We start from the raw sequence: 27608 nt of genomic DNA on the forward strand, positions 1-27608 counted from the left end.
TCTTTGATGACGTCATATCCGCCTTTTTGTGACAGTTGAGGCGGCACTGTCACGCTCTCATATATGTTAACCAAATTGGTTGATATTTTGGTCAAGCAACCTTTGACGTAGTCCGGACTATAGGATCGCATTGCAGCTCAGAGAACTTTGAACCCTGCACTATTCTTTTAAGCAATTTGATTTTCTGAATATTTGTTGAGCTTCAGGTACTTGAAGTTCAAGAAAAACCAGTTCAAGCATAGTGTACTCTGCATGCAAATCAACGATGGAAAAGAGGTTTGTCGAGGAGCTGACATTTGCTGCTTCACGTTGAAGTGATGTCAAGAAATCCATGTTATTATTTTCTGAATACACAGGACACTTTTCGAAAAGCACACACCTTCGTGCAAACTTGTTATTAGTTAACTAGTGCAAAATGGCTCAACTCGAATTTGAGTATAGCCTTGAATCATTATTTCTGGTTTTACGTTACGGTAGCACTTTAAAGTTCAAAAGTGAAAAATACATGTTTTGACTCACCTTAGTAACCGGTAAGGCAGATTTCTGAGTTGTGTTTAAATATACGACCGGGCCGCAAGCCGGCTGTTTGGACACAAAACCGTGAACAATGTGGATTCTCCTAAAAAAAAAAAGGAGTTTTCTTACATGTTCTCGTAGATGTAGCATTGAAACTTGCTAACTTTATGGACTCTAGTGACTCTCACTTATGGTATACCTGTGGTACACCAGATGTACATTTCAAGGTCAAACAGAGGTCTTAAGGTAGTTGGATAAATTCGTGTTTTCTACACATGGATGATTGAATAAAACGATGTTTAAAGCAAGTTACACAAGAAAAAAACATGTTCTCGCAGTAAGGTGGACTTTCTTTTTTAAAAATGTGCGTCAGTTACAAACCAAAAGAAATTATTTAAAAATCGCTGTCTAAGTGGACAGTATCTATTCCAGGTATTATTTCGGTAGCAACAAGTTGACTGTTTATTTTCATATTTAGGTGTATTCATTCATGTTACTGCCTTCTTTGCTAGTTTTAGTTTTGGCACCATCCCTTATCGCTCTGAATATCTGCATATTGAAGACCGTCTATGAGCAGATTTCATTCTAATTCTGCAATTAACGCGTTTTCTCCTTTGAGGTTGCCCTAAAACACAACGAGGAAAGAATCAAAAACAAAAACACTTCAGCCGTCTTTGTCAAGGTTTCCCTTGAGTTCAAGTTCGAAAAGTCTTTCCGTGCGTTGAACAATCTCGTTGGAGTGTTCTGTGTTGGAGTGCGCGGTTTTAGTAGACTCTTTTCTAACCACGTGTTTTTTCCAAAACTGTGTTTGAATTTGTTTACAGAGTCATCTTGGCGTGAAGCAAAGCAACTATCTTGCACGAAACCGTTAACACCATGTGGCTGCTTTCACACATCCTGTTAGGGATACATCTGACAGGAATGATCTGGCTGACTTACGGTACTGCGGGGTGCAAGTCAGCTTCAACGTGTGTCCGGTCACCGAAATGCCAGAGAGCACGAGTGCCATGGAATCAACCACCTAAAAAGTCTGTCGTCACAACAACCTCTGTCGATACACCATTGAAGGCAGCTTTTCAATCCTCAATTTCTATAACAATAATCTCGTCCAAATTTCACGCAAAGACTTCTTTGTTAACATGTCGAAAGCTGTGCAAGTTGTGGACTTGTACAATAATTGCTTGGTCCATATCGTCAATGAGGCTTTGGATGGCTACCCAAAACTGGAGTGGCTACAGTTTGGAGGGAACAGACTTATTGTCAGGGATGTATTCAGCGTGAACTTCTTGCCTCGACTTCTGTCTTGTGTGTGGCGCACGTTATAATTATGTCAAAGCAGCACCGCCCTGATATGGCCCTTCGTGGTCGGCTGGGCGTTAAGCAAACAAACAAACAAACTTCTTGCCTGCAGCTTTTGTTTTCTTCAAACTTTTTATAACATCCTTTACTTCATTAACTGACAACACAACATTGTACTTCGGGAGGTTCATCATCTTGATTCTCAAGGGATGAATTCTGTATAAAGGGATCGGTGAAAAGTGTCGCTTTAACGTGGTTGAAATAATATATGTGACCTTCTGAGTGGATTGGTAGAAATTCCGCAGCCTTCATACTTTTCTTACTCATAAAAGACTTGACCAATTTCCACCATTGTTTAGTTCCGAATTGTGAAGAATCTGAAATGGAGAGTCATGCTAAGCCATGGCCCAAATGCATGACAATCTCATTTTCTTATTCCTGCACATAAACGATCTAGCTGTTTCTGTTAGTAGTGTTAAACTCCCTTGTCACTCTTCCCTTTTCTCTTGCTCCCATCTCTCATGTAGCCTGAGCGCCAGAGTCACAGTTGATAATATAAAATGCACTCTCCTCGTCACGACCTTGTTTCTGATGTTGCTGGAAAATGTAACTTAATTTAAACCTAAGTTCGTTCTGTCCCCGCATCCATTCCGCGAGTTGAAACGATAGCTCTCTCCTGTAAACGAGCTAATAACAGAGCATGCTGACAGAGTAATTAATAGTCTGACTGGCAATTTACAGTCCGATCCAAGAGTAAACCCCCAAAATTATAACTTTATAAAAGTCGAAAACAGTTTTGTTTTGGGTAAATAACCATTTAACCAATCCATATTTTTCATGCACAAAACAAAAGCAAACGAAAATTGCCCCGCCAAACAGCTGGTCAAGCAAGATCGACAAATAACAGAATGGATCTTCAGTCCCCGGTCTTATTGATCAAGTTGCCAATACATCCACTCAATGAACGACAAGCAATTGTATCGAAATATGAGTTTTGTTAGAAACAAACCTATTGATGAATAAATAAGGTAAGCAACCGGCCATTCATTAATCCATAAATCAAAGAGTCATTGTTTTTTGTGTGTGCTGGCAAACACTATTCCATGTAGTCTCTGTTATTCACTTTTTGCACGAGCATGTCTTCATGGTTAGAATGTCCTCATGTTGAAGACTATCTCCTAATTGTGATCTAACTTGCCCTAATTTAGCAAGTGAGCGCGTTTTCTTTTTAAACGATGATTAAATGCAGATTGAAGAGAGAAGGAAAAAAACAAAACAGTACTGCAATGTGCAAGTCAGCGTCTCGTTGTGTCCGTTCCCCAAAATGTTTGAGCGTACGAGTGCCATGGGGTCATCCACCTAAACATGTCTGTCGTGACAACGACCTCTGTCGCTGCAGTGACACCACCGTGGACTGCTCTTCATACCACGGGAATCTCACCTACGTTCCCTACGTTGATGGCAACTTTTCAATCCTCAATTTCTCCAACAATGACCTTGTCCAAATTTCACGCACAGACTTCTTTGTTAACATGTCGAAAGCTGTGCAAGTTGTGGACTTGTACAACAATGGCTTGGTCCATATCGTCGATGGAGCTTTTGACGGCTACCCAAAACTGGAGTGGCTACAGCTTGGAGGAAACAGACTTATATTCAAGGATGTATTCAGCGTGAACTTCTTAGGCAACGTAATCGTCCTTGACACCGAATGCAATGGCTTGCAGATGATAGGCCCATCAAGTGAAGCACATTTCAGTGTTAGGATCCTGTACATGGGCTGGAACAACATTGAAACCTTGGATTTGGCGACTTTCAATGTCACGCCTAATGTGTCTGATCTGTTCTTGCGGGACAATAAACTGTATGACCTGACTACTGCCCCAATGCCAAATCTACGCCATCTTAACCTTGGGAAAAACAGACTGTTCGACTTTCCGGAAACTTGTAACAGCACGAATGGGTCCCTCTTTCCCGAGCTCGTCAATCTGACTCTTGATTCCAATATGCTTTCTTGCATTGATCAAGTTTGCCTTCCTAAGGTTCAAAATTTAGATCTCAGTTTCAACTTTTTCCAATATATTGGGAGTATGACTTTCTCTGTACAACATTTCCCCTCGTTGAAATATCTTTATCTTACTCAAATGCAAATCAAGATGCGGTACATTACACGATACGCATTCAACCATTCAGGGCTAGTAAGACTTGATCTGGGGCAGAACACAATAGATTTCAACAGCACAGTTGATGATGATGCGTTTGCTGGCTGCGCAGGGGTCTTACATTTGATGTTGAATTTGAACAATTTCGAGTCTGTTTCTGAAGCAAAATTTTCACGTCTATTTGGTGAGCTGACTAAACTTGAACACTTGGATATATCAGAGAGTAACGTTGGAGTCATTTACTCAAAAACCTTTGCCAACTTCACAGATTTGAAATGGCTTTACCTTTACGGAAATGCCTTGACGTACATCCCGGATGGTGCCTTTGATGGGATGCAGAATCTGACCAATCTCCACTTGGACAACAACCGAATACAAACCATTTCTCGAGTTACTTTCGGCGAGAAGGTTGTTAAACGGTAAGTGTGAAAACTGAAAGTGAAAGTGTGTGTGCGCGCGCGCGCGCGAGTGCGTGTGAGTGTGAGTGTGTGTGTGTGTGTGTGTGTGTGTGTGTGTGTGTGTGTGTGTGTGTGTGTGTGTGTGTGTGTCACTAAAGGCGTTTTATTCTCTGTACCATTCTTGATCCGGAAAGTGTGTTAGATAGCCAAGTTCAGTGCCTTCGATGGCATGACAAGTTTGAATGAAATGACACGGGAATGAATGCATTAGTTGCGGTACAAAAATAGGTGCACTTATTTTTCGCAGAGTTAATAAGGCATGATAAGTATAATCGTCAGAATAAGATTTAGTGAAACGTCTCAGTTTTTGTGCTTAGACTAGATGGTTTGCTTAATATATTTGGCGGTACTATTTGTGTTTTGCAGAATCAGAGTGTTAGGACTCCGCGGCAACCCATACCAATGTACATGTGGCATTTTGTGGTTTAAACACTGGATAGAATCATCCCCACACACGTTTCGTGACCGTGACCAATACATGTGTGCCAATGTCCCAAACGTCGGACTGCTGGACTTTGTGCTGAACGAGCAGGTGAGTCGATCGACCCGTTCAAGTGATCTAGTCCTCATAGTGCCTGTAAGTTTTATTTGTATACGTGTTTGAAGATTGCCGCTTAACAGCTCCCACTCAATACTCTCTTTTGAGCTCTTCTCTCTCCTTGTTTATTGTATCCTTCAAACAAACAAACAACAATCACGTGTGCAGGCGTGCCTGTTGGGATCTGACGCTGCCTCCTTCACCATCGCCGTCACGTGTGTCCTTCTGTCCTTCCTGCTCCTCTTTGTCATCGTCTGCCGCTTCCGCTGGCGCATGCGCCTCTGGCTCTACGAGGCTTGCCGGGGGAGTCGCCGAGACAGACGTCATAAAGGGCTCCGTTACCGTTATGACGTGTTCGTCGCTTATGCCGCTGAAGATCTGGCCTGGGTGCAGCGAGAGTTATTGCCCGTGTTGGAGGGGGAGTGGGGGCTGAGACTGTGCGTCCATCAACGGGACTTTGAGGCAGGAAAACACATCGTGGACAACATCTCCGACTGCGTCAGCCACAGCGAGCGAGTTGTGCTGGTCTTCTCGCCCCACTTTGCCCGCAGCGAGTGGTGTCAGTTCGAGCTTAAGTATTGCCAGGTTGACGTCATGGAGCGTGATGACGTCATGGTGCTGGTGGAGCTGCGAGAGACCCCGTCACGTGACATGACGGGCGCTATGTTGGCAGTGCTGCAGACTACCACCTACATTGAGTGGGAGGACGGGCAGGACGCCAGGCAATCTTTCTGGGAACGTCTGCGTTTGGCACTGGATGAATAAGCGTCTCTCTTTGCCTGTCTGTCTGTCTGTCTGTACCTGTCTCTGTTTCTTACCTCTCTCTCTTATCTCTGTCTCTGTTTCTCTCCTTTGTCTCTCTCTGTCTGTTTGTCTCCCTCTCTCTCTCTCTCTCTCTCTCTCTCTGTTTCTCTCTCTCTCTCTCTCTCTCTCTCTCTCTCTCTCTCTCTCTGTCTTATTCTGGCAGCGTTTTGTGGAATTCTCTCCCGGAATCAGTTCGAGTCCCAACAAGTCTCAATACTTTCAAAAAACACCTCTCATTACATTTAATGTCAAATTACGAAAAGTCACAGTGATGGAAGACTTCGTTCTGATTATTTTCATATTGATCATATCTGTCCATAAAGCATCAGTGTTTCATAACGCAAGAATGTATGTATAGCCTACAACGTGTATATAGCCATGTGAATAGTTTTTCTGCCTTTTTTTATTTTCATTTTTAATTTTAATTTTTTTGTTAGTGTCATGCTTATCTTTTGTAATTGTTTTACGTTTGTATATATATATATATGTATTTAAGATTAGAATAGTCCCTCTCTGGGCGAGGGCTGGTTGAAAAGAAGCTCGTTTATATTGCTTATGCCACAACCCTCGTAAAATAAAATTTGATTTGATCTCTCTCTCTCTCTCTCTCTCTCTCTCTCTCTCTCTCTCTCTGTCTCCCTGTGTGTCTATCCGTCTGTCTCTCTCTGTCTCTCACTCTCTCTCACTCTTTCTCTCTCTCTCTCTCTCTCTCTCTCTCTCTCTCTCTCTCTCTTCTTTAATGATTTGAATTGTACACCTTTTGCTTCTGTGCTTAATTTTACCGATCCTAACGAGGCACTTGAAGCCTGGTATTCCCTCTTTATCAATGTAGTAAATCGACATGCACCTGTGAGGCGGGAAGGAGTAAGACATCCTAAACTTCCTCCCTGGTTAACCATTGATATCATCGAAGCAATGGCGTATCGCAACCAGTTAAAGACAAACAAATTATTTGAAGATTATAAAAAAGCGCGTAACAGAGTAAAGAATCTTGTGAGAAACGCGAAGCGATCATATTTTAATAAACTTGTGGGTAACAGCAAAGACGTTTCAAAAGTCTGGCGCGCCCTGAACACGTTCTGAAAAGGCAACTCTTCAAAAAATAATAGTATTCGTCAGAATATAAAGGCCAACGATTTTAACGATTATTTTTTGTCCGTTGCTGAATTACTGGTAGATTCTCACTCAAAATCTCCAGGTACAGAACCACATTCCTGTTGTAAACGCTTGCAGATGTTCTGTGATGAAAAATTAAGAAATACGGATGTGTTTGTTATTCCGATAAAGGCCATCCATGAAGTTGGCCAGTACATAGCACGGTTAGAAAATAAAAAATCTTCCGGACTTGATGAAATAAGTAATAAATTATTAAAACTGTCTACTCCTTATATAGTAGAGTCGCTGACTTATGTTTACAATTTATATATTCAACAACATTTTTTTCCAAAAGAATTTAAAAAAGCGAAAGTCATACCTTTGCCAAAGAAAAAAGGTTCTCAAGGCTTAAATGATTTTAGACCTATATCTTTGTTATCTGTATTATCTAAGCCTCTTGAAAGGCATGTTCAGAAACATCTGGTTACTTATTTGGAGGACCACAACCTTTTGCATCAACTTCAGTCTGGTTTTCGCTCTCAACATTCATGTAATACTGCCCTTGCCAGATTAACTGATTCATGGTACTCATCCATCAATAGGTTAGACATTTCTGGGGATGATTTCTTGGACCTGTCTCTTTTTTTGCCCGTGTCTCTCTTTTTCTGACACAAATGATACATATCGTCGCTGATATGATAGATTGAGAGACACACTCACACACACCGCTGTTGAGACTTTTAATGTAGTTTGATAAAAAAAAAAGCAAACAAATCCACATTTTTGGGTGAAAACAATATAAATATATGATATATTTTTACTGTGCCAATGCTAACCCAGTGAATGTAGCAAGATTTCAGACTTTGAAACACACACGCACGGAAATTATGTATTATTTTCTATCTGCACAGGAAAACCAGCTAGCTAGTCAAATGTGAAAACATGTGGGGAAAACCTGATCTCAAATTACGAAAGGGTTGCCCCAAATGAACATGTATAATCATACGTTGGGGTGGTACACTAGCAACATGTATAATCATACGTTGTGGTGGTACACTAGCAACATGTATAATCATACGTTGTGGTGGTACACTAGCAACATGTATAATCATACGTTGGGGTGGTATACTAGCAATATGTATAATCATACGTTGGGGTGGTACACTAGCAACATGTATAATCATACGTTGTGGTGGTACACTAGCAACATGTATAGTCATACGTTGTGGTGGTACACTAGCAACATGTATAATCATACGTTGTGGTGGTACACTAGCAACATGTATAGTCATACGTTGTGGTGGTACACTAGCAACATGTATAATCATACGTTGTGGTGGTACACTAGCAACATGTATAATCATACGTTGTGGTGGTACACTAGCAATATGTATAATCATACGTTGGGGTGGTACACTAGCAATATGTATAATCATACGTTGGGGTGGTACACTAGCAACATGTATAATCATACGTTGGGGTGGTACACTAGCAACATGTATAATCATACGTTGGGGTGGTATACTAGCAACATGTATAATCATACGTTGTGGTGGTACACTAGCAACATGTATAATCATACGTTGTGGTGGTACACTAGCAACATGTATAGTCATACGTTGGGGTGGTACACTAGCAACATGTATAATCATACGTTTGGTGGTACACTAGCAACATGTATAATCATACGTTGGGGTGGTATACTAGCAACATGTATAATCATACGTTGGGGTGGTATACTAGCAATATGTATAATCATACGTTGGGTGGTACACTAGCAACATGTATAATCATACGTTGGGGTGGTACACTAGCAACATGTATAGTCATACGTTGTGGTGGTACACTAGCAACATGTATAGTCATACGTTGTGGTGGTACACTAGCAACATGTATAGTCATACGTTGTGGTGGTACACTAGCAACATGTATAATCATACGTTGTGGTGGTACACTAGCAACATGTATAATCATACGTTGTGGTGGTACACTAGCAATATGTATAATCATACGTTGGGGTGGTACACTAGCAACATGTATAATCATACGTTGGGGTGGTATACTAGCAACATGTATAGTCATACGTTGTGGTGGTACACTAGCAACATGTATAATCATACGTTGTGGTGGTACACTAGCAACATGTATAATCATACGTTGTGGTGGTACACTAGCAACATGTATAATCATACGTTGGGTGGTACACTAGCAACATGTATAGTCATACGTTGGGGTGGTACACTAGCAACATGTATAATCATACGTTGGGTGGTACACTAGCAACATGTATAATCATACGTTGGGTGGTACACTAGCAACATGTATAGTCATACGTTGGGGTGGTACACTAGCAACATGTATAGTCATACGTTGGGGTGGTACACTAGCAACATGTATAGTCATACGTTGGGGTGGTACACTAGCAACATGTATAATCATACGTTGGGTGGTACACTAGCAACATGTATAGTCATACGTTGGGGTGGTACACTAGCAACATGTATAATCATACGTTGGGGTGGGACACTAGCAACATGTATAATCATACGTTGGGGTGGTACACTAGCAACATGTATAATCATACGTTGGGGTGGGACACTAGCAACATGTATAATCATACGTTGGGGTGGTACACTAGCAACATGTATAATCATACGTTGGGGTGGGACACTAGCAACATGTATAATCATACGTTGGGGTGGTATACTAGCAACATGTATAATCATACGTTGGGGTGGTACACTAGCAATATGTATAATCATACGTTGGGGTGGTATACTAGCAACATGTATAATCATACGTTGGGGTGGTACACTAGCAACATGTATAATCATACGTTGGGGTGGTACACTAGCAACAAAAGTGAGAGAAAAAATCATATTTTGAATTACCGCAGTAATCAAGGAGTCATTGTAGTAAGTGTTTGGATATGTTCTGCGCGAACTTAGAATCCGGTTTCATTCTAGAATGGACCGGGTCCAGGTTGGAATTCTAACCCTGCGCAAGTACAGGGGTGCCATTCTAGAATGAAACCCTTGAATAAAGGGGGCCGTAATGTTTGTAGGTAAGACAGAGTTGTCTTCCCTTGAATTATCTCCACCTGCACCTTCCCTTTGATAAAATGGGGCTGATTTGTCTACCCCTGAAAAAATCCTTTGGCGATCTTGCGATGTCATGTCATGTCAAGAAAGTTGACACTCCTGAGTACGCAATAAACAAAGGCAGACCATAGCAAGGGGGACTACCAGGGCGGTATTGTTTGCAGGGCAGTTGTTTTTGTGATGAGAGCCGGTTGCGGCCGCTTGCAATGTCAGCGCTGTCTCCCTCTCGGAAATGTCCGGTTTTTTGACAATTTTTTTGACAGACAGACAGACAGACGATCAGACCGACTAACCGACAGACAGACCAACAGAAGGACAGAGTGAGTTATAGAGCTGTTGTCACAGGTTTAAAAAAAAAGTTGACATTATATCTTCACAATTCAGAAGACCAACTTCATGTATATGAATAAGATTAAAAGTTACAAGCGAGATCGGCAAAACACTGTCAGTCCGGAAATTTCCGTTCGTAGCGATCAGTGCTGAGTGTCTCTCAAAATCGTAATCACTTTCAGAACATCACAATCCCAATTCACGATGTCTTTGAGTAAAGTGTAAAAAACCCGTAAAAAACCCAACCAAACACACAAAAAACAAAAACAAACAGAAAATCCACATTTGTGGCTTTGGTTGTGTGATAGTCTAACTGAAATGACTATTCCAACTTGGACCCAAATTCCAACCTTGCGCACGGCCGATTCTAGAATGGACCAGCAACAAGGGTTTCATTCTAGAATGGCACCCCTGTACTTGCGCAGGGTTAGAATTCCAACCTGGACCCGGTCCATTCTAGAATGAAACCGGATTCTAAGTTCGCGCAGAACATATACATGTAGTAAGCGGACATTTGACGGACTGCTGGCCAGTTATTACTGAACGAAGAGTTTCAAGTTTTCTCAGATGTAAGAATCTTCAACAAATGAGACACAGCGCTATAAGGAGTACGTAAGTGTTAGTTAGAATGCCTTGGAGAAAATGAGGAACATATTTATGAGCTTGCTGCGATCATCCTTTTTTGAGGATGAAAGTCGCTTGTTCATTTCATTATTTTTTATTCTCTCAGGTACCAGGGCTGAGGTGCACGAAGATCGAAGCGGGTGACAACCATTGGGTGGTAACTTGGTGAGAGTTGTCACCTTCTTGGGGGCTAACCGACTTGGGTCTCTCCCTCCCACTTGGTCGCGGTGCACGAAGCCGTCTCGGTCATTTACCCTACTGTGTCGGAGGTTATAAATAGATTCGGGAAAGTGACTTGAGTGGCCTTAGTGCGCATGCGCTGATCATGGTGTCTACCGTGGAGCCATCGGGAATCCAAGGGAAATTAAAGAAATCTTGACTATAATTATCAGAAAAGGGAAGGGCAGTGACCAAAAATAAATGATACAATATTTGTAAATGTGGATAAGCACTGAGGCGAAAAACTAACGTGTGTCTGTTTTTGAGCGCTTTTAGGGCACATCAATTAGGGTTGGGGTTGGGTGAAGAGGAAGATGCAAAAAAACAAAAAACTACTGTGAATGTTGGTTATTTTTATCAAAATTCTGTTTGTTTTATAAAGTTATATCTGAGGTTTCACAGATTTTCAATTTGCACTGATACACTGGCCTCGAATGAATCCCTCGGTAATGCTTTTAGGTCTACGACCAAACCAAAATCATCCTGTTTCTTAATGTTTTGAGCAATGGGTCTTTGTTTTCTTTACATTTTAATTCAGCTTCATTATACTCAGAAGAAATTCTTTCAATATGATGACAAAAACATTAGATAGACGTTTGCTCGGAGAACGTTTGTCAACACAGCAACATTTAAAAAAAAAGGAGGACGATATAGATTGTTAAATAAAAGGATCTGTGCTTTAGCATTCTGTCTCATCGTCATTGTTAACTGTTGCACTTCACACACACACACACACACACACACACACACACACACACACACACACACACACACACACACACACACACACACACACACACACACACACACACACACACACACACTTTAATTTGCTCCAGTTACAATCATGTACTTCGTAAGGCTTTATTCAAGTTTGTCTCTTGTTCTTAAACATCCGAATTCAAAGCACACGTCTGAGCTGAGAATATATACATAAATGTCTGCCGCCATTCAATGTGAAATAATGTTGATTTGTGATCCAAACACTTCCGAAGAATGCTGGTTCGTGTGTCTTCAGTCAACCGGCGCCGCATCATCACAACTCCACCCCTGGCTGCCTGCAAAAATACAAACATAGATGGTGACACACACACAATTCAACCCAATTTTTGTTTTTATAATTTCTACATCCGTTGACCGAATTAGTTATCATTTGGTGTTTATTAACTACAGCTTATGCATGACGAAGGTCAACAAAGTTGTGAGTTTACAGGTTAAATGGAGGGGTACTTTGGAACACTTTTGAAAGAAGCTAAAAAATCGGACCATGAAACCTACAAACAGGAAACTTCGTGGAATGGTGATGAACAAAGTGAAATTCATGCACAACAACCATGAAGATATTCGCCGAACACGATTGACTGGAAAAATGACCCCTTCATGGTAGAGTCACACTTGCGCAAAATTAACCGATGACAGGAACGCAATCCTCTATGGGGATGCCCTCCTCCTGCCTGAAATGGCTGTACTCAAGTCACTGATTGTCTAAGGTTGTTTATGGTATACTACGTCCTTCAAATAACCCCAAAAATATCAATCTTGAAGAATTAAATCGGGTTCGTTAGTCTACCGCTCCATTGTAAACCTCGAACTGTTGAGTCCATCCCCGAATTTGGATTCTTTTTCGAAAGACAACCAAAGTCAGACCATTTCACCTACAAAATAGCATCTTTCGGGACTAGTCATGCCGAAGCTGAAATTAATGTACACAAAGTATGAAGTATACGAAATACCCTTACTTTCTTGCAGACACCTCAGTTAGCTATCATGCATGCAACTGACTCAAGAAGTCTCACTGGGGAGTTGGAAACTGTGTCGTCTTCAGCCGATTGATAAATTACAATATATCAGTAAAAAACACACACACACACACACACACACACACACACACACACACACACACACACACACACACACACACACACACACACACAGAATTACAGTCAGCATTGCAAAAAATAAAGATGAATTTTCTTATGCATAATGCCAAAGAAGGCAAATTAGTCTGATTTTTGAATTTAAACGAATGATGCAAACAGCGCTACATACCTTGTTCATATCCTGTTCTGCAATGTGGGCTGGCGTATATGTTTAATTAGCCCATTGTACATATCCTGGCGGCAAAAACTGTAAGAGATAAAAATCAGATAACATTAGGAAAATGATACCGCTTGCAGAAACAAAACACAAGAATGCATACTTCTTTCATTTTAGCCAGTCTGAAAAATTCATGTTCGCCAGTGTAAAACCTTACATGACATTTCCACGAACAGCTTCTATACAAAAGTATGCCCTAGCATTGGGAACTTCGTGGGACTCGAGAAAGGAAAAGAAATAATAGCTTAGAAACTGTTCGGTGTTGTGTTGTTATCCTGCAATTGAATAGATGAAAAATCCATGCGTCCTTAAAAGGCACAGTCCTTTCCATGCAAACGATTTGGCTCAACCCAAACCTGGCGATGCTTTTACGTAGAATAAGACTTCCCCTTTCCCAAGACACATGACAAAATTCAACAGCCTGAATCAGTGAATGCTTTGTGTGCACAACAAATTGTTATTTTTTAATTTTTTTGCGAATTCACTTCATTAACAAAAAACTTGTAAAAAAAACAAATTCACCAAATTCCAGCTGAGCAGAACTGCTTTCACAATAAGGACTGGGCCTTTAAAGGTACGTTCCTCATCATATTACCCAGTATATCAGACACCACATAGTCATGTTTGTCCAGGTTTTTACATGGAAAAAATAAAACTTTATTTTAACATGGGCACATACGTCTGACTTCTTTTGGTGGAGATTGGAGGATGTGCGATTCATTTCCTACTAGGCACTGGTGTCAACATGTGAAATTCATTAAGCGAAATGTTTTCACTATACACAGAACATAACCAGGCTATCAAGTGTGTGGTATATGTTCAAGTCAGAATGATGCCCTCATTTTTTTTTAATTTGAGAGATCTGTGATGTCTGACATTTTGGTTCAAAATGTAAGGAATTTATAATGAGTAAAAATTTGTCTTGTCAAAAACCAAAAGCATATTCCTTCCTCTACATGCAAGACTTTCTTTTATCTGTGCATCTTCATTTAGTACAGCAAACAAACAAAAACATCACACTCTGCATAGCGAAACAACTTGCAAAGAAAACCTCACAATCTTTATTGGGAGAAAGCCCCTGACTGTTGCAATGTTTTATGCATTAAAAAACCCCACTGAAACTGTGTGTTTGAATTCTTCAGTTTGATCAGCTATATGACATTGTGTTTAAAAAGTTACCTTGATCATTCTGACATGCTGTGGCTCAAATCACATCTCAGACAATGTTGTAGACTCCATAGATCTATAGACGTTGAGGCGCATGGAAGAACTGCATTCTGTGGAAACATAAAACATACACACAGAGGAAGAACAAGTCACAACAATTTTTAGCAGCAGCAACATTATATATGATTTTATTAGTGTGGTGTTCGTGATCTAATGAGTTGGGGGGGGGGGGGGGGAGGGTGGACGGGGTGGGGGAGGGGGGATGTGAGAAGGCTAGTTGGGGAACCGGGGGAGGTTTGATATTAGTCAGCATTGTCATTTAAATGTAATGACTGGTACAATGTTTAATGTATTTGGAAGACAACAACACTGCAATGTATAATGTGAACCAACTTCTGCACGACAAAGATCAGGTAAAAAAAAAAGTTAACTGTTTCATTCTGGAAACCTTTTGGTCCCATCACATCTCAGGCGTAAACTATATGGACACATACTGTAGTGATTAAAACAAAAACCAGCATTTTAATGGACAAAATGAATTATGTGGATAGGAAAAACAGTAAGAAGAACAGGCGCAGCAAAAAAGTCAATAATCTTACTCCAAATAACACTATCACAGATTCAGTAACTGAACCCCAGTTAAGTGTTAGTGATTCAAATGACTGAATTTAAAACAGGGAGAGAGAGATTGTGAATATATTTGTGTGTGTGTGTGTGTGTGTGTGTGTGTGTGTGTGTGTGTGTGTGTGTGTGTGTGTACAGGGTAAATGCAGAGCCATTGGTTGGAAACAAAAACTTGTTACTGTTAAATATCAACAGTTATACAACATAAGAGGCAATGGAAAAGTATGACATGGATATGAAAATATATGTTGCAGGTGGAAGAGGGGAGGGGGAGAGGATCTTTGTTGCTAGCAGTTAGTAAGCAACTAAGGCCAGCTGTTGTTCTGGGTGTAACCTTGTAATTTTTAAGCAAACATGTTTGTGGATCACCTTCTGCATTTAGATCTGTTTGAGTATTTGCAAAGTTACCTTGATCATTGTGGCATCCTCTTGATCCCATCACATCTGAGACTATGGCCTGTAGACTCCATGGTCAGACGCTGGAGTGATAACAAGGTCATTCTGAAAAATTGAACATAATACACCACTAAACAGTTCCGCGGCCATTGCGACAGTGCGCATGCGTAGCATTTTTTTCGAGTAAACAACGCGTCGTGCTAGCTTCTCAGCAACTTGAAACATGTGCGATTTGAGCGAGATTTCCATCCAGAAGGTGCGACTGTGGAGCACTGAAGCATCGAAAACCTTGTCGTGTGTACGGAAAACGAGTGTGGAAGGTGCACACGAGGAACTTGTAGCTAGGTAAGTTTTATTTCTTTCGTTATTTACTCTTTGCAATGATCATCATTATGATGCGATGTGTTGTTCATTCCCAAGACCGGTTTTCCGCCCTGTAAGTTGTAACACTAACAGTAACTTAGTAAGTGCTCTCTCTTCAGATACGCTTAACTTTTCAGTTGATTAAAGTCAAAAACTTGAATAAGTGCCGTTGATCTGTCCACGGAATCTAACTTACTATGAAGCATAACTATATTCTGATTCGTGATGCATAGGCTACATGTTGCGATAGTGTATGCAAAAGTTTTTCATTTTCAATCTGACGTGTGGGTAAGATAAGAAACAACAAACATGCATACTAAGTTGCCACTGCCAGTTTGTATAGCTGCTAAGCTTACCTCAGGCTGAGTCAGTGAGTATTTTGTACGTTTACATACAAAATGGTGATGAGGGGGAAAAAGAATGCCTTCCACAGGTGCGAAAAACTGTGATTTGATCTCAAGGCCTTTTTGTTTTAGAGCTTTTCCTGCTTTGGAACTTGGGAGATGGGATTCCTGTCGACCGTGAAGCAGAAAATGCAGAGAGGGTGCTTCTTCGGGAGTACAAGCAGAAGTTGTATGTGAAAGGGGTGCTTTATCCTGATCCATTCATCATCACAACTGGATTGAAAGGCAGCAAGATGGGCGATTCCTGTGGCCAAGCGTCTTCATCGCCGGCTGCCTGTGAGTGTGAGCTCGACCTCATGCATCGCCTCGTCAACGAGTTTTAAGGAGGAAAGGCTTACAGGTAGGAAACCTCTCTACTTTTTTTAAATAAGTCATATTTGCACTTTACTTTTGAAAAAGAGAATGGTTCAAGTTGAATTGCAAGATGGCAGTGCAGCCTAACAACATTTTGGTTTCAGTGAACAGGGAATGTGTCAAAATCTGAAAAACCAGCATACTAGTATTAATACACACTAAAATTATGCCTGTCGCTGTCATATACATATAATTTTTGAAAAGTGCAGTGATACTGATAGTGATACAGTTAATCAGCAATGACTGAACCGACTTTCTAAATTCAGGGATGATCAAATCATCTGACTAATGGCCAGGGGCGAGTACAAAAAATCTGCTGTGCTAGTTAAAACCGCTTGGCAACTCGCCTGGTTGGCTAGTGAAAATTCTGGTCAAATGCAACACTTCTGGTTGTATACTCTAGTTTCAAAACGTTATATAAACAATGCAGTTATAGCAACTGTGGTTTGTACCCGGCAAGCAATTCTTTTTGGTGGACTGGACTTTCTTGAAATGACTCACCTGTCTGGCAAGTTAAGATTTTGAGATCTGGCCATCCCTGCAACTGTCTTAATTTTGCAATGCTCTTCATGCAAGTTGCACTCAAATTTGTGAGCAATTTGTTATGTACAACTTGGTAAATTGTTCTTAATGATGCTTTAGTAAAAGTTGTTGTCTCCTTTCTCTTTCTCATATTGATTATTTTCTTTTTTTCTCCCTTTTGGCAGTGTTTTGACCATATGCAACAGGCTGCAAGTCATTTTGGAGGAGGAAGCCCCTGATTGCATCTTTGTCAAAACCAGAAAGAGACTTCTACCTGTCTCCAAGAGTCAGCCATCACAACCACCTGTTACCCAGAGCCAGCCATCACAACCTCCTGTTCCCAAAGTAATCCAATTGCCCGTTTTGATACAGGCAGTAACAGGATGCACTTAGGAGGAAGAACTAGTAGAAGTAGGGAAAGCGGTATTAACAAAACAGCTTTTTCCTCTTAACTATGAAACCACACAGATAAACAAGGAGAGCAACCCTTCCACAAAGTAAACAATCCTGACGACTCTAATAATTTCAACAATTTGTCAACTCATGTAAAAGCTTTGCCAGATCCAGGCATTAAGCTCTACTCGTTACACATGTAATGGGCAGAGCAACATTGTTGAACAGCTGCTTCATTTCTGTAAGTTTTCAGCCTGAAAGGTAGTAGGGTGGGTCGCATCTAAAATATGAATGTTTGTCTTGTCAAAACCTATGTAAATTTTCCTACATTTTAAGACTCCCTCTTTTTCTGTAGTGGATTTTTTTTTTATCAGATTATTGTTTGGAGTTCTGAAAAGGAAGGCTCCTGTGTACACCATTATAGATATGACTTTTACTGTACTACATTTGTGTTTTTGGTATCTATATATATAAATATATAAAACTAGATATCTTTCTTCCCAATATGTTCATTGCCAAGTGGATGAAGTCATCAGATTTGATCTGCTGCTAGTGATAACGTTTATCAACATAAGTAAAGTTTTTTGAGCTGACTGTATTGTGTGCATTTTGTTTGCAAGTGCTGATATGTTTGACTTTGTGCTGTAATGCTTTGTCTTGTCTCTCATTCTCCCTTTCAAAGTACGAGAACTCAGATTTTGTTCTGACACACTCATTGCATCATACAAACATCAATAGACACACACAGAAAGTGAGCCAAACAAACATTTTTCCTCAGAACATGTTATGGTATGCACAGGGGACATGAAAATTATGGAGAGAAGACTGTGCTCAGGAAGAAGAGAGAAACATTCAAACAAATGAAAACAAACCAGTAAATTGTTTAAGGTTGCTCTTGGCCACTCTGGTGACACTGACATGTAGATGTACTTTATTCTACCTATATTAGCGAAACCGATAGGCTAGATCCTGAAGGTCTAATCCTCGTCTCTGTTGCATAAACAACATCTCATGTATACTATAACGTTTAGGGTCAATACTCATTGGTTGATCGCTAAAAATTCTTGTCTTTTTAGAATTTTTGACTTTTTCCTGCCATCTTCTTGTTGCAAAGGTTGACACTAAAACCATGAATTAATTGTAAGAGACTGGTCGTGGCTATACCAGTGCAATATGATATATATGTTCTGCGAGAAATCAGATTTCTGAATAACCATGGATTTTTCCTGTCTGCGTTCTTTTTCTTTGCCATGTTTGCAATCTGTAGTTTGAACATCAGTCTATTGTTCTCCTTAGTCAGCTTAATCATTGCAATAAGATTGTGCATAACGGGTGTGCATTAAGTTGGCATCTGCTTATACAAAAAAAAAACTATCAACAAATAAGCAAAAACAAGAGCACCCAGAAATGTTTCTGTTGTGAATGGGTCTTGTTCAGGGCTAGAGTCACACTTTTCTGGCAATCAACTAGCTGCACCATTCCTCTCCCTTGATGATCCTTGGGCCTGGCACGTCTCAAACTGGAATTCCAGATCTCGCATTGCCCATTTTCTTCTGCCTAGCCGGTGCTCTGGTCGGGGTATGTCTATCAGCACTCTTGCTGTCTGAAACATTGCCAAACAGGGTTCATTCTGTCAGTATTTATGGTAGTATTACATCTTCATGCAGGGTTCTCCACATATGTTGTCCGTTTGGGTTCAATGCCCCCAACTTCAACTTATAAAGGTGGTCATTTGGACCCACTGTAGTCATTTTCAGTGCAATACAGAACTCCCCCTGTGAATTCCCCGGTACACTTGTTTTTGTTCCTTTGGCTTCTATGGAGAGCTCTCCTAATGTTGATCAAATCGCACTCTGGAAACAAACCACCCACATAAAACTTAGCTTGGCTTCCCACATTCATAAGCCTCATATATTGATATTGATTGATATTCATTCTTGTTCAGATTTCAAAACACACGAACAGACGAAAAGTCAATTAAATCACTCAAGCTGTAAGGCACAGACACATCATAGTGATACTAGGAACAGCATGTGTGAACAAATACATTCAACACCTTCCCATCTTCTTTACTGCGTACACACACAAAATATAACAAGAAAGTTATTTAAAAAACAAACTTACTCTGTGTTGAAATCCAGGGTATCCCAAGTTTTGTGTTGGGAAAGAGTTCTCTGCAGTTGGTGTGCCATCAAGAAAGTGTTGAGAACAAACCCTTGCAGGTGAAAAAAAAAGCTTGTGCTGGGTTCTTCTTGTGTGTTGGATGCGGATGCAAGCTGTTGAAAACAGACAGATGCATATCAGATTTAACAATTTATGGCTCTACAAAGCAATTTTTTTTATTGCTTTTTAATCACAGCCATGCTCTAACAACATGAAGTAAAACAAAAAAAACAAGAAACGGAAACACACTGACACAGAAAGTGAGCCACATTTTTTGATCTCATGCACGGCAGATTCAAACAAGTATTTCATGCAGTGCCGGTGTGCAGCTTTTGTAACGTTCAAAGCTGTATAAATGCAGGTCTAGCTAAACGGTTTTGTAATCATGCTATGGAATTTGCAGAAAAAAACAATAAATCGCATGAATGTCAGGCAATAAAATAAGTTGATCAAGAACTGTTACAGTGTTGCGCTTACCTGAACGGTGGTTGGCATGAACAGCACAGACTCGTGTGGAACCTGGTGAATTTTGCAAAGTTTAGCTTTCCATTTTGAAGACGGTAGCTTCCGTTGTCACAATCAATCATCGGGCAGTGACATGCCATTGTTAAAATCGATAATCGCTGAATTTACATCGACAAAACAACAAAATAAACACAAGTGTCTGACTCGTCAGTCGCAGAACATACGCAAAGCTGTGTTGCAGACGATTTGTTTCCTCGAAAAAATGACGCAGCCAATGAGAGGCGTCTGTGCGGTCACGTGATTTTCCTTCTTTGTTCCATGTAAACGTCGGTAGTTTCTTTGGTATTATGCAGAGAGGGGGCAAGGATAGGGCCGGGGGGTGGGGGCAGGGTTGAAGGTTGGTTACAGTGCTAGTTGGACATGAGAGTGTTATGGGGTGAGGATGGTGCTGATATTAATAAGCATAATCAGTTAAAGCTCACAACTATCTTGATCTTCACAGACATGAATTGCATAATGAATCCACAAGCATGTACCTTTATTTTTGCCCTTGAGTTATAGGTGGAAGGAAATGTTGAGTGGTAAACACAAGTTGTATTGATCACTGGGTCAGCCTGTGGTCAGTCCCCTTTGATCTGCAGATTGCATCAGCATAAACAAACACAACGTCATCATCGTAAACAGCCTGAATGGTCAATCATGAATCTAAGAATACAAACACTGGATCTAATTTGAGAGTGCAAACGAGTCAGTTTGAAGATTCAATGAAAATCTGGCAGTCAATGAAGCAGATAGATCTGGCCTTGCGCTTGTGTTTGCAAGCAGATACATGTTTGAACATCCCTTATCTTAACGTTATCATTCAACAGATTGATATTTTGCCTGACGATTTTCCTGCCGATGAGCTAAACAAACAATAAAAATCACAGAAGTGGTAAGATTTTGAAGACGAAATTCAGTCATACAAACAAACTCAACAGAAAGAATCTAGCTAACTACTGTACAGCTTTCGACACAATCAACGCATTTGCATGCCTTAGTCATTCCTGCTTTGATTCCAATAATTCTACATGATCGTACTGCACACAAAATACGAAAACGAGCTGATCGAAATGAGTAACACTGCCTCACATGTCGTACGCTTACTTCTCTTCTTTTCTCAGATGCAACTGAAGCTAGAGCTTTGAAACTTCAATACTTTCAGGGCTTTACACATGACACAAGTCTAACGGACTCTCGTCAACTTTCAAGGTCACAAAGGGGTCGTGTCCAGGAAAACAGTTTTCTCAGATGTTCTCGTAGCTGAAGCATTACACTTTGAACTTTGACCTTTATGGCCTATGATGACCTTCACTCACGGTATTAATCTTCTGTCAAGGTCATACTAGGGTCATGTAGAAGTTGCTAATGATGAGCTTGAAGCTTGTGTTCTTAAATATGATCAGTTTTTGTATGCATGGATGATTGGATAAAACCATTTTTTAAACCAAGTTGTAAATGAAAAAAGGACTTTTTGGCAGTAAACCGGACTTTTATCCTCCGTGTTTCAGCTTGACCTCTAAAACTTGGTACAAATGGCACTATCTAGCTGAGTAGGTTCAACAGTTATGGCGGCGGGTATGAAAAGTCAAAATGTTGGTGTCGGTCTGAAGTCAGGAGATTCTGTGAATTGAGAGAGCTGTCTAAAACAAAGGTAGATTTGGAATTGTCATTTTGTTCATTTTCAAAATCAGTTTGGAGAATTAATGTTACACGTATTTAAGTAATTGACGTTACACTCGCAAGTCTGTGAGAACAAGTTTTAAAAATTGTTGTTGATCCGCCTTGGACAATGTCCCTTTAAGTCATCATTTTCATAAGACGGTACAAATTGCCCGTTTTAATTCTTGTTTGTTTGCTTGTGTGTTTGTTTGTGTGTTTGTTAAAAACGACAAAAGATGTTACTGCCTTCTATGCTTTTTTTTTAATTGTGGCACTAGCATGTCTTCCTGTCAAGGAAAATGTCGCCTTGGTGTGAGCAAATCTTTCCTCATTCGGCACGTGAGGGCGTTTTCTTTTCGGACAGTGACCTTATACAGAATGAGGAGAAAAGAAATGAAAACGAAAACACTTCTGGTTTTACCCCTTTTTCCTGCCGTTAACATTCGAGGTCTTTAGTTTGTCAAACTGTTTCAGTCTTTGCTGAAGTGTGGGAGTTAGCGGCTTCATTTGACATTTCTGTTACCAAGCTATCTGCTAAAACTCAACTTGATTTTGCTCACATAAAGGATCTTTAATTTCAGAATAGTAGGCAAGTTTCCTACGTATCTGATGGAAACTACTGCGTTACAAAAAAAGAAAGAAGTTCTCTCGTTAGGAAGCATATGTGTATAGTTAGATAGCTACTTCGAGCGAGATTTGTCATACGGATCTAGGAATCTCGTTACATTCTCGTTTTAGTGCCGATAAGCGGAGAAGCTAAACGACAAGTTACACGCGTACTTTCTCTAATGTTGCTGAATGCAGATAGCTCAAAGCCTTAAAGGCACAGTGCAGCTCACAGCCTTCGTTTTGCGTTTTTGTTGCAGCTGAGTGCATTTACAGTTCAAAAATCCTCCTATGGTAGTAAAACAAACCCAAAACTACCCAACGACGACATCTGTGAAGCTCGACAGTTTCTTGTTCACGCGAGTGCATAGATTAACCTAGTTATTACGTGGTGTTTGGTCGGAGTTCGATTCAACTGAGTGATTCCGGCCTCCATTTTGTTTTACACAAACTCATGATGATGTCTGACATAGTTTGCTAGTGACTGTCTTTTTGTGCATGATGTGGTGATCTGCCTGATCTAAATTTAGATCCAAAAATAGGCCAAGACCAGCCGGGTCCGAGTACGAAATTAATTCGTAAAAAAATCGCAGTTCTTGACTCTTTGGGTGCAAGTCAATGAAACTTGGTAGTTCTTCTAACGGATAGCTGCCTGAGGTATGACTAAAAGCCCCAGGGGCTCCGTGCACCTGGATTTGACAAGTTTTAACCAATAGTGTCTTGATAGAGAAGTGAGATATCCAACTGTTTGCCCCTCGTCCGTCGTACCGACGGGAGACTCCGTCATCACTGAGATATCAAGAAGAAAGACATCGTGGTGTGAGGCAAAGCAACTAACTTTCATACACAGAACCGTTGAAAACATGTCGCTGTTCCCACGCATCCTGTTGGGTCTATGTCTGACAATCCTCCTGTGGTTGATGCACAGTACAGCTGGACGCGAAGAGTCAACGTGCGTCCGGTCCCCGAAATGCAGGAGTCCACGTGTACCTTGGGGTCATCCGCCAAGACACCTGTGTGTCCACAACGACCTCTGTCGCTGCAGCCACACCACTCTGGACTGCTCTTCACACCACGGGAATCTCACCTACGTTCCCTACGTTGACGGCAGCTTTTCAATTCTCAACTTCTCTAACAATAACCTCGTCCAAATTTCACGCAGAGACTTCTTTTTTAACATGTCAAGAGATGTGCAAGTTGTGGACTTGTACAACAATGGTTTGGTCCATATTGTACAAGGAGTGTTTGACCTCTTGCCAAAACTGGAATGGCTACTGCTTGGAGGTAACAAGATTTCGTTCAAAGATGTCTTCAAAATTAACTTCCCAGCACCGGTTCAAACTCTCGATGTCAAATGCATGGGATACCGGGCAATAAGTCCACCAAACGATGTAAACGTAACTCGTTCCGATATTACATTCCTACGCGTGGACTGGAATAGCATAGAGTCTTTGGATATGGCGGCGTTCAGTGTCACGCCAATATTGTCTTATTTGTATTTGCGGGACAGCAAACTGTATAACCTAACTACAGTCCTTATGCCAAGTCTACTTGGTTTTAACGTTGGAAGAAACAGACTGTTCGACTTTCCAGAAACTTGCACCAGCACCAATGACTCCTTGTTTCCTGAGCTGGTCAACCTGATTCTTGATTTCAATATGATTTCTTGTATCGATCGCGTTTGCCTTCCTAAGGTTAAAAAAATAGATCTCAGTTACAACTTTTTCGAGTATATTTTGAGTGGTACTTTCTCTCCAAGAAACTTTCCCTACTTGAAACAGATTCTTCTTGGTCAAATGAGAACCAAGATTCTAGACATTAAAGCACATGCTTTCAACCACTCAGCCCTGGAAACGCTTGATTTGGGGAAGAACACATTAGATTTCTCAAGTCCGGTTGTTGATGATGATGCGTTTGCAGGCTGCATGGGCCTGTTACATCTGCACTTAAGTTTCAATAATTTTGAAAATGTGTCAGGGGCGAGGTTTTCGCGTCTCTTTGGTTTCTTAACCAAGCTTATTCGTCTCGACATATCCAACAGTATGGTTAAAGTCGTTTACTCTGACACTGTTGCAAACTTCACAGACTTGAGGCAACTCTACCTGTACAGAAATGCTTTGACATACATCCCGGATGGTGTCTTTGATGGGATGCAGAATCTGACCTTTCTCCACATGGATTCTAACCGAATACAAACCATTTCACAATTTACCTTCGGCGAGAGTGCTGCTAAACGGTAAGTGTGATAATCATTGAAAAATCTACAAGTGTATGTCTGTGGGGGGGGGGGGGGGGGGGAGAGAGAAGAGACAGGGTGCGTCCTCGCGGATGCGTGTGTATGTGTGGGTGTATGTGTGAGTGTGTGTGTGTGTGTGGGGGGTGCTTTTGTGATCTTTAAATCTAAAAGAGCTCAAGAGGACCGTCCTCGTCTACGTGTTTGCTAGTGTTTGTTTGTTTGCTTAGCGCTGTGGTCTGTAATGTCTTGTTTGGTAGCAGGAGCAAGGTGAAGAGTCTTAAGCACAAGGACTCGTATGAGGTCATCACAGTGCGGTCTCAAGTTTTACAAATAGCCGGATATGACGTCATCAAAGACATGTATCGAAAAATTGAGAAACAGGTGTCGGGGTATTATCTTGAAGAACTGCCATGTAAAGATTCATAAAGATATGGCCGGTAGTTCTTCTGGAATTGCTCTACACACACACACACACACACACACACACACACACACACACACACACACACTCACACACACACACACACACACACACACACACGCACACACACACACACACACGCACACAAACACACACATACGCATCTATGTTCACCAACACCCTCATCGCGATTCCTGGTCTATCTGAAAACATTTGTGACCCTCCACCACGGAATGAGTCGCATGTCACCTTTGCATGATTTTCATATTTTTACATTTTCCTAAAGAGTTTGTTATGCTCTATCCAGTGGTGAAGACCGTTTTAGAAAAGAGCGAAAACTGTTTGAGTTATAAGCCTGTGACTAAGGTGACCCTCACACTGTTACCAGACACTCCCCGGACTTATATTGAGCCTAGCGCAGAACCGCGCGAGGTGACATGCGACTCATTTCGTGGTGGAGGGTCACATTTAGTCAAAACTTGACTGAACGTAAAAAGAGCTAGGATGGATCAACCCACTATCTAAATGGCGAAGCCCTCACGCCTTCCTGTTCAGTTCAGAGTGTTGTAGTGTTAGAGCAAACGATACAAATGTGTTTGGTCGCTAAGAGAGGTGGCTCGCTTCTCAAACGGTGGTATATACATTGTATTCTGTTCATTTGTTCAGGTTTCAAATGTTAAACCTGGGCGGCAACCCCTTCCAATGTAACTGTGACATCCTGTGGTTCAAGAAGTGGTTGGAATCAAGGCCACACATCTTTAATCATGGTGACCCTTACGTCTGTGCCAATCTTCCTCACGTCACCCTCCAGGACTTCGTACTGAACGAACAGGTGAGTCTGACGAATGCAGTCTTTCTTTTGACAGTGTGATGTGTCCTTCGTCTCTGTACGCATAAGATACGATAAGATAAGATAAGATAAAATCAGATCAGGTAAGGTAAGGTAAGGTAAGGTAAGGTAAGGTAAGATAAGATAAGATAAGATAAGATAAGATAAGATAAGATAAGATAAGATAAGATAAGATAACAGTCAGACAGAAAAGGGACAAGGATTATCACAGAGAGACAGAAGTAAGTTGAAAGAAAATACCAAAGTTATAAGCGATACTTGTATTTGAAGTGTAGAAGATGCCGTGTTCGTTTGCAGAAACATTCTTTTGTAGTGCAATAGGTGTGTCCCAAAAATGCTAGAAAGTCTCGGTCACTCTTGTGTTTTGAGTGCGTCCATGTTTGCTGTTTGGTCTCCCTGCAAAAAAGACTACCGCAAATGTCGATGATTGCAGGCGTGCCTGTTGGGATCTGACGCTGCCTCCTTCACCATCGCCGTCACGTGTGTCCTTCTGTCCTTCCTGCTCCTCTTCGTCATCGCTTTCCGCTTCCGCTGGCGCATGCGCCTGTGGCTGTACGAGGCTTGCCGAGGTAGACGCCGAGACAGACGCCGTCAGCTAGAGGCTGAAGGGCGCCGTTTCCGTTATGACGTGTTTGTATCTTATGCTATTGAGGATGTCGCCTGGGTGCAGCAAGAGTTAAGGCCCGTGTTGGAAGGGGAGTGGGGGCTGAAACTCTGCATTCATCAACGGGACTTTGTACCAGGAAAACACATCGTGGACAACATCTCCGACTGCGTCAGCGACAGCGAGCGAGTTGTGCTGGTCTTCTCGCCCCACTTTGCCCGCAGCGAGTGGTGTCAATTCGAGCTCAAGTTCTGCCAGGTGGACGTCATGGAGCGTGATGACGTCATGGTGCTGGTGGAGCTGCGGGAGACCCCGTCACGTGACATGACGGGCGCTATGTTGGCAGTGCTGCAGACTACCACCTACATTGAGTGGGAGGACGGGCAGGACGCCAGGCAATCTTTCTGGGCACGTCTGCGTTCGGCACTGGACGACTGAGCGTCTCTTTCTCTGTCCAGATGTGCGACGGTTCCTCCGTGTCTGTCTGTTAACCTTCCCCGCTTTTCTTTTTGCCCGTCTCTGTCTCTGTGTCCCTTTCTATCTATGTATATTACCGTCTATTCTCCTTTTCTCATCTTTGTCTCCGTTTGTATGTCCCTGCTTGTCCTCCACTCTCTGTCTCTCTCTATCTGTCTGTCTGTCTGTCCCTCCCCCTCTCTCACTTTAAACTCCCACTCTCTCTCTCTGGTGAGGGCTGGTTGAAAAGAAGTTCGTTTGTATTGCTTATGCCACAACCCTCGTAAAATAAAATTTGATTTGATTTGATTTGATTTGATCTCTCTCTCTCTCTCTCTCTCTCTCTCTCTCTCTCTCTCTCTCTCTCTCTCTCTCTCTCTCTCTCTCTCTCTCTCTCTCTCTCTCTCTCTCTCTCTCTCTCTCTCTCTCTCCCCAGTGATAGAAGACTTCGTTTATGATTTATTTTCATATTGATTCATATTGTCCATAGCATATGAATGTTTCATTATATAAAAACTCTCACATTTGATAACATATTCAAATTTGGTTCAAAAATGTATGTTCAGTAAATTCCCACTTCTGTACATAACGTAAGAATTCGTGTAAAGTCTGTGATGTGTACATACTCCTTTGAATCCTGTTT

At 41.3% G+C, this 27608-nt stretch overlaps 2 protein-coding genes and 3 long non-coding RNA genes across 5 annotated transcripts; 3 read left to right on the forward strand and 2 right to left on the reverse strand.

Annotated features, from left to right (window-relative positions):
- Window positions 1-3286: 3286 nt before the first annotated feature.
- LOC138955665 (toll-like receptor 13) lies at window positions 3287-5860 on the forward strand. The gene is made up of 3 exons (XM_070327222.1): window positions 3287-4393; window positions 4799-4964; window positions 5139-5860. Exons 1-3 carry the CDS (start codon window positions 3348-3350, stop codon window positions 5733-5735), a joined length of 1809 nt encoding a protein of 602 aa, XP_070183323.1. The 5' UTR covers window positions 3287-3347; the 3' UTR covers window positions 5736-5860.
- Window positions 5861-11993: 6133 nt separating this feature from the next.
- On the reverse strand, window positions 11994-21003 carry LOC138955664 (uncharacterized). Its single transcript, XR_011452323.1, has 5 exons — window positions 20628-21003; window positions 15440-15532; window positions 14420-14517; window positions 13193-13257; window positions 11994-12201 (listed from the first exon to the last, which is right to left on the reverse strand). It is a non-coding gene; the product is annotated as an uncharacterized lncRNA (long non-coding RNA).
- Window positions 15618-17428, forward strand: LOC138955662 (uncharacterized). The gene is made up of 3 exons (XR_011452321.1): window positions 15618-15772; window positions 16267-16534; window positions 17256-17428. It is a non-coding gene; the product is annotated as an uncharacterized lncRNA (long non-coding RNA).
- On the reverse strand, window positions 18718-20384 carry LOC138955663 (uncharacterized). The gene is made up of 3 exons (XR_011452322.1): window positions 20104-20384; window positions 19588-19739; window positions 18718-19066 (listed from the first exon to the last, which is right to left on the reverse strand). It is a non-coding gene; the product is annotated as an uncharacterized lncRNA (long non-coding RNA).
- Window positions 21004-22843: 1840 nt separating the features above from the next.
- Window positions 22844-26861, forward strand: LOC138955666 (toll-like receptor 6; the record flags this gene model as incomplete). The annotated part of the gene is given in 3 exon segments (XM_070327223.1): window positions 22844-24634; window positions 25722-25887; window positions 26339-26861. Coding segments are annotated over 3 exon segments (2062 nt in total), but the record flags the coding sequence as incomplete, so codon positions are not given.
- Window positions 26862-27608: the final 747 nt, after the last annotated feature.

The sequence above is a fragment of the Littorina saxatilis genome, unplaced genomic scaffold (assembly GCF_037325665.1).
Source record: "Littorina saxatilis isolate snail1 unplaced genomic scaffold, US_GU_Lsax_2.0 scaffold_728, whole genome shotgun sequence".
NCBI lineage: Eukaryota > Metazoa > Mollusca > Gastropoda > Littorinimorpha > Littorinidae > Littorina > Littorina saxatilis.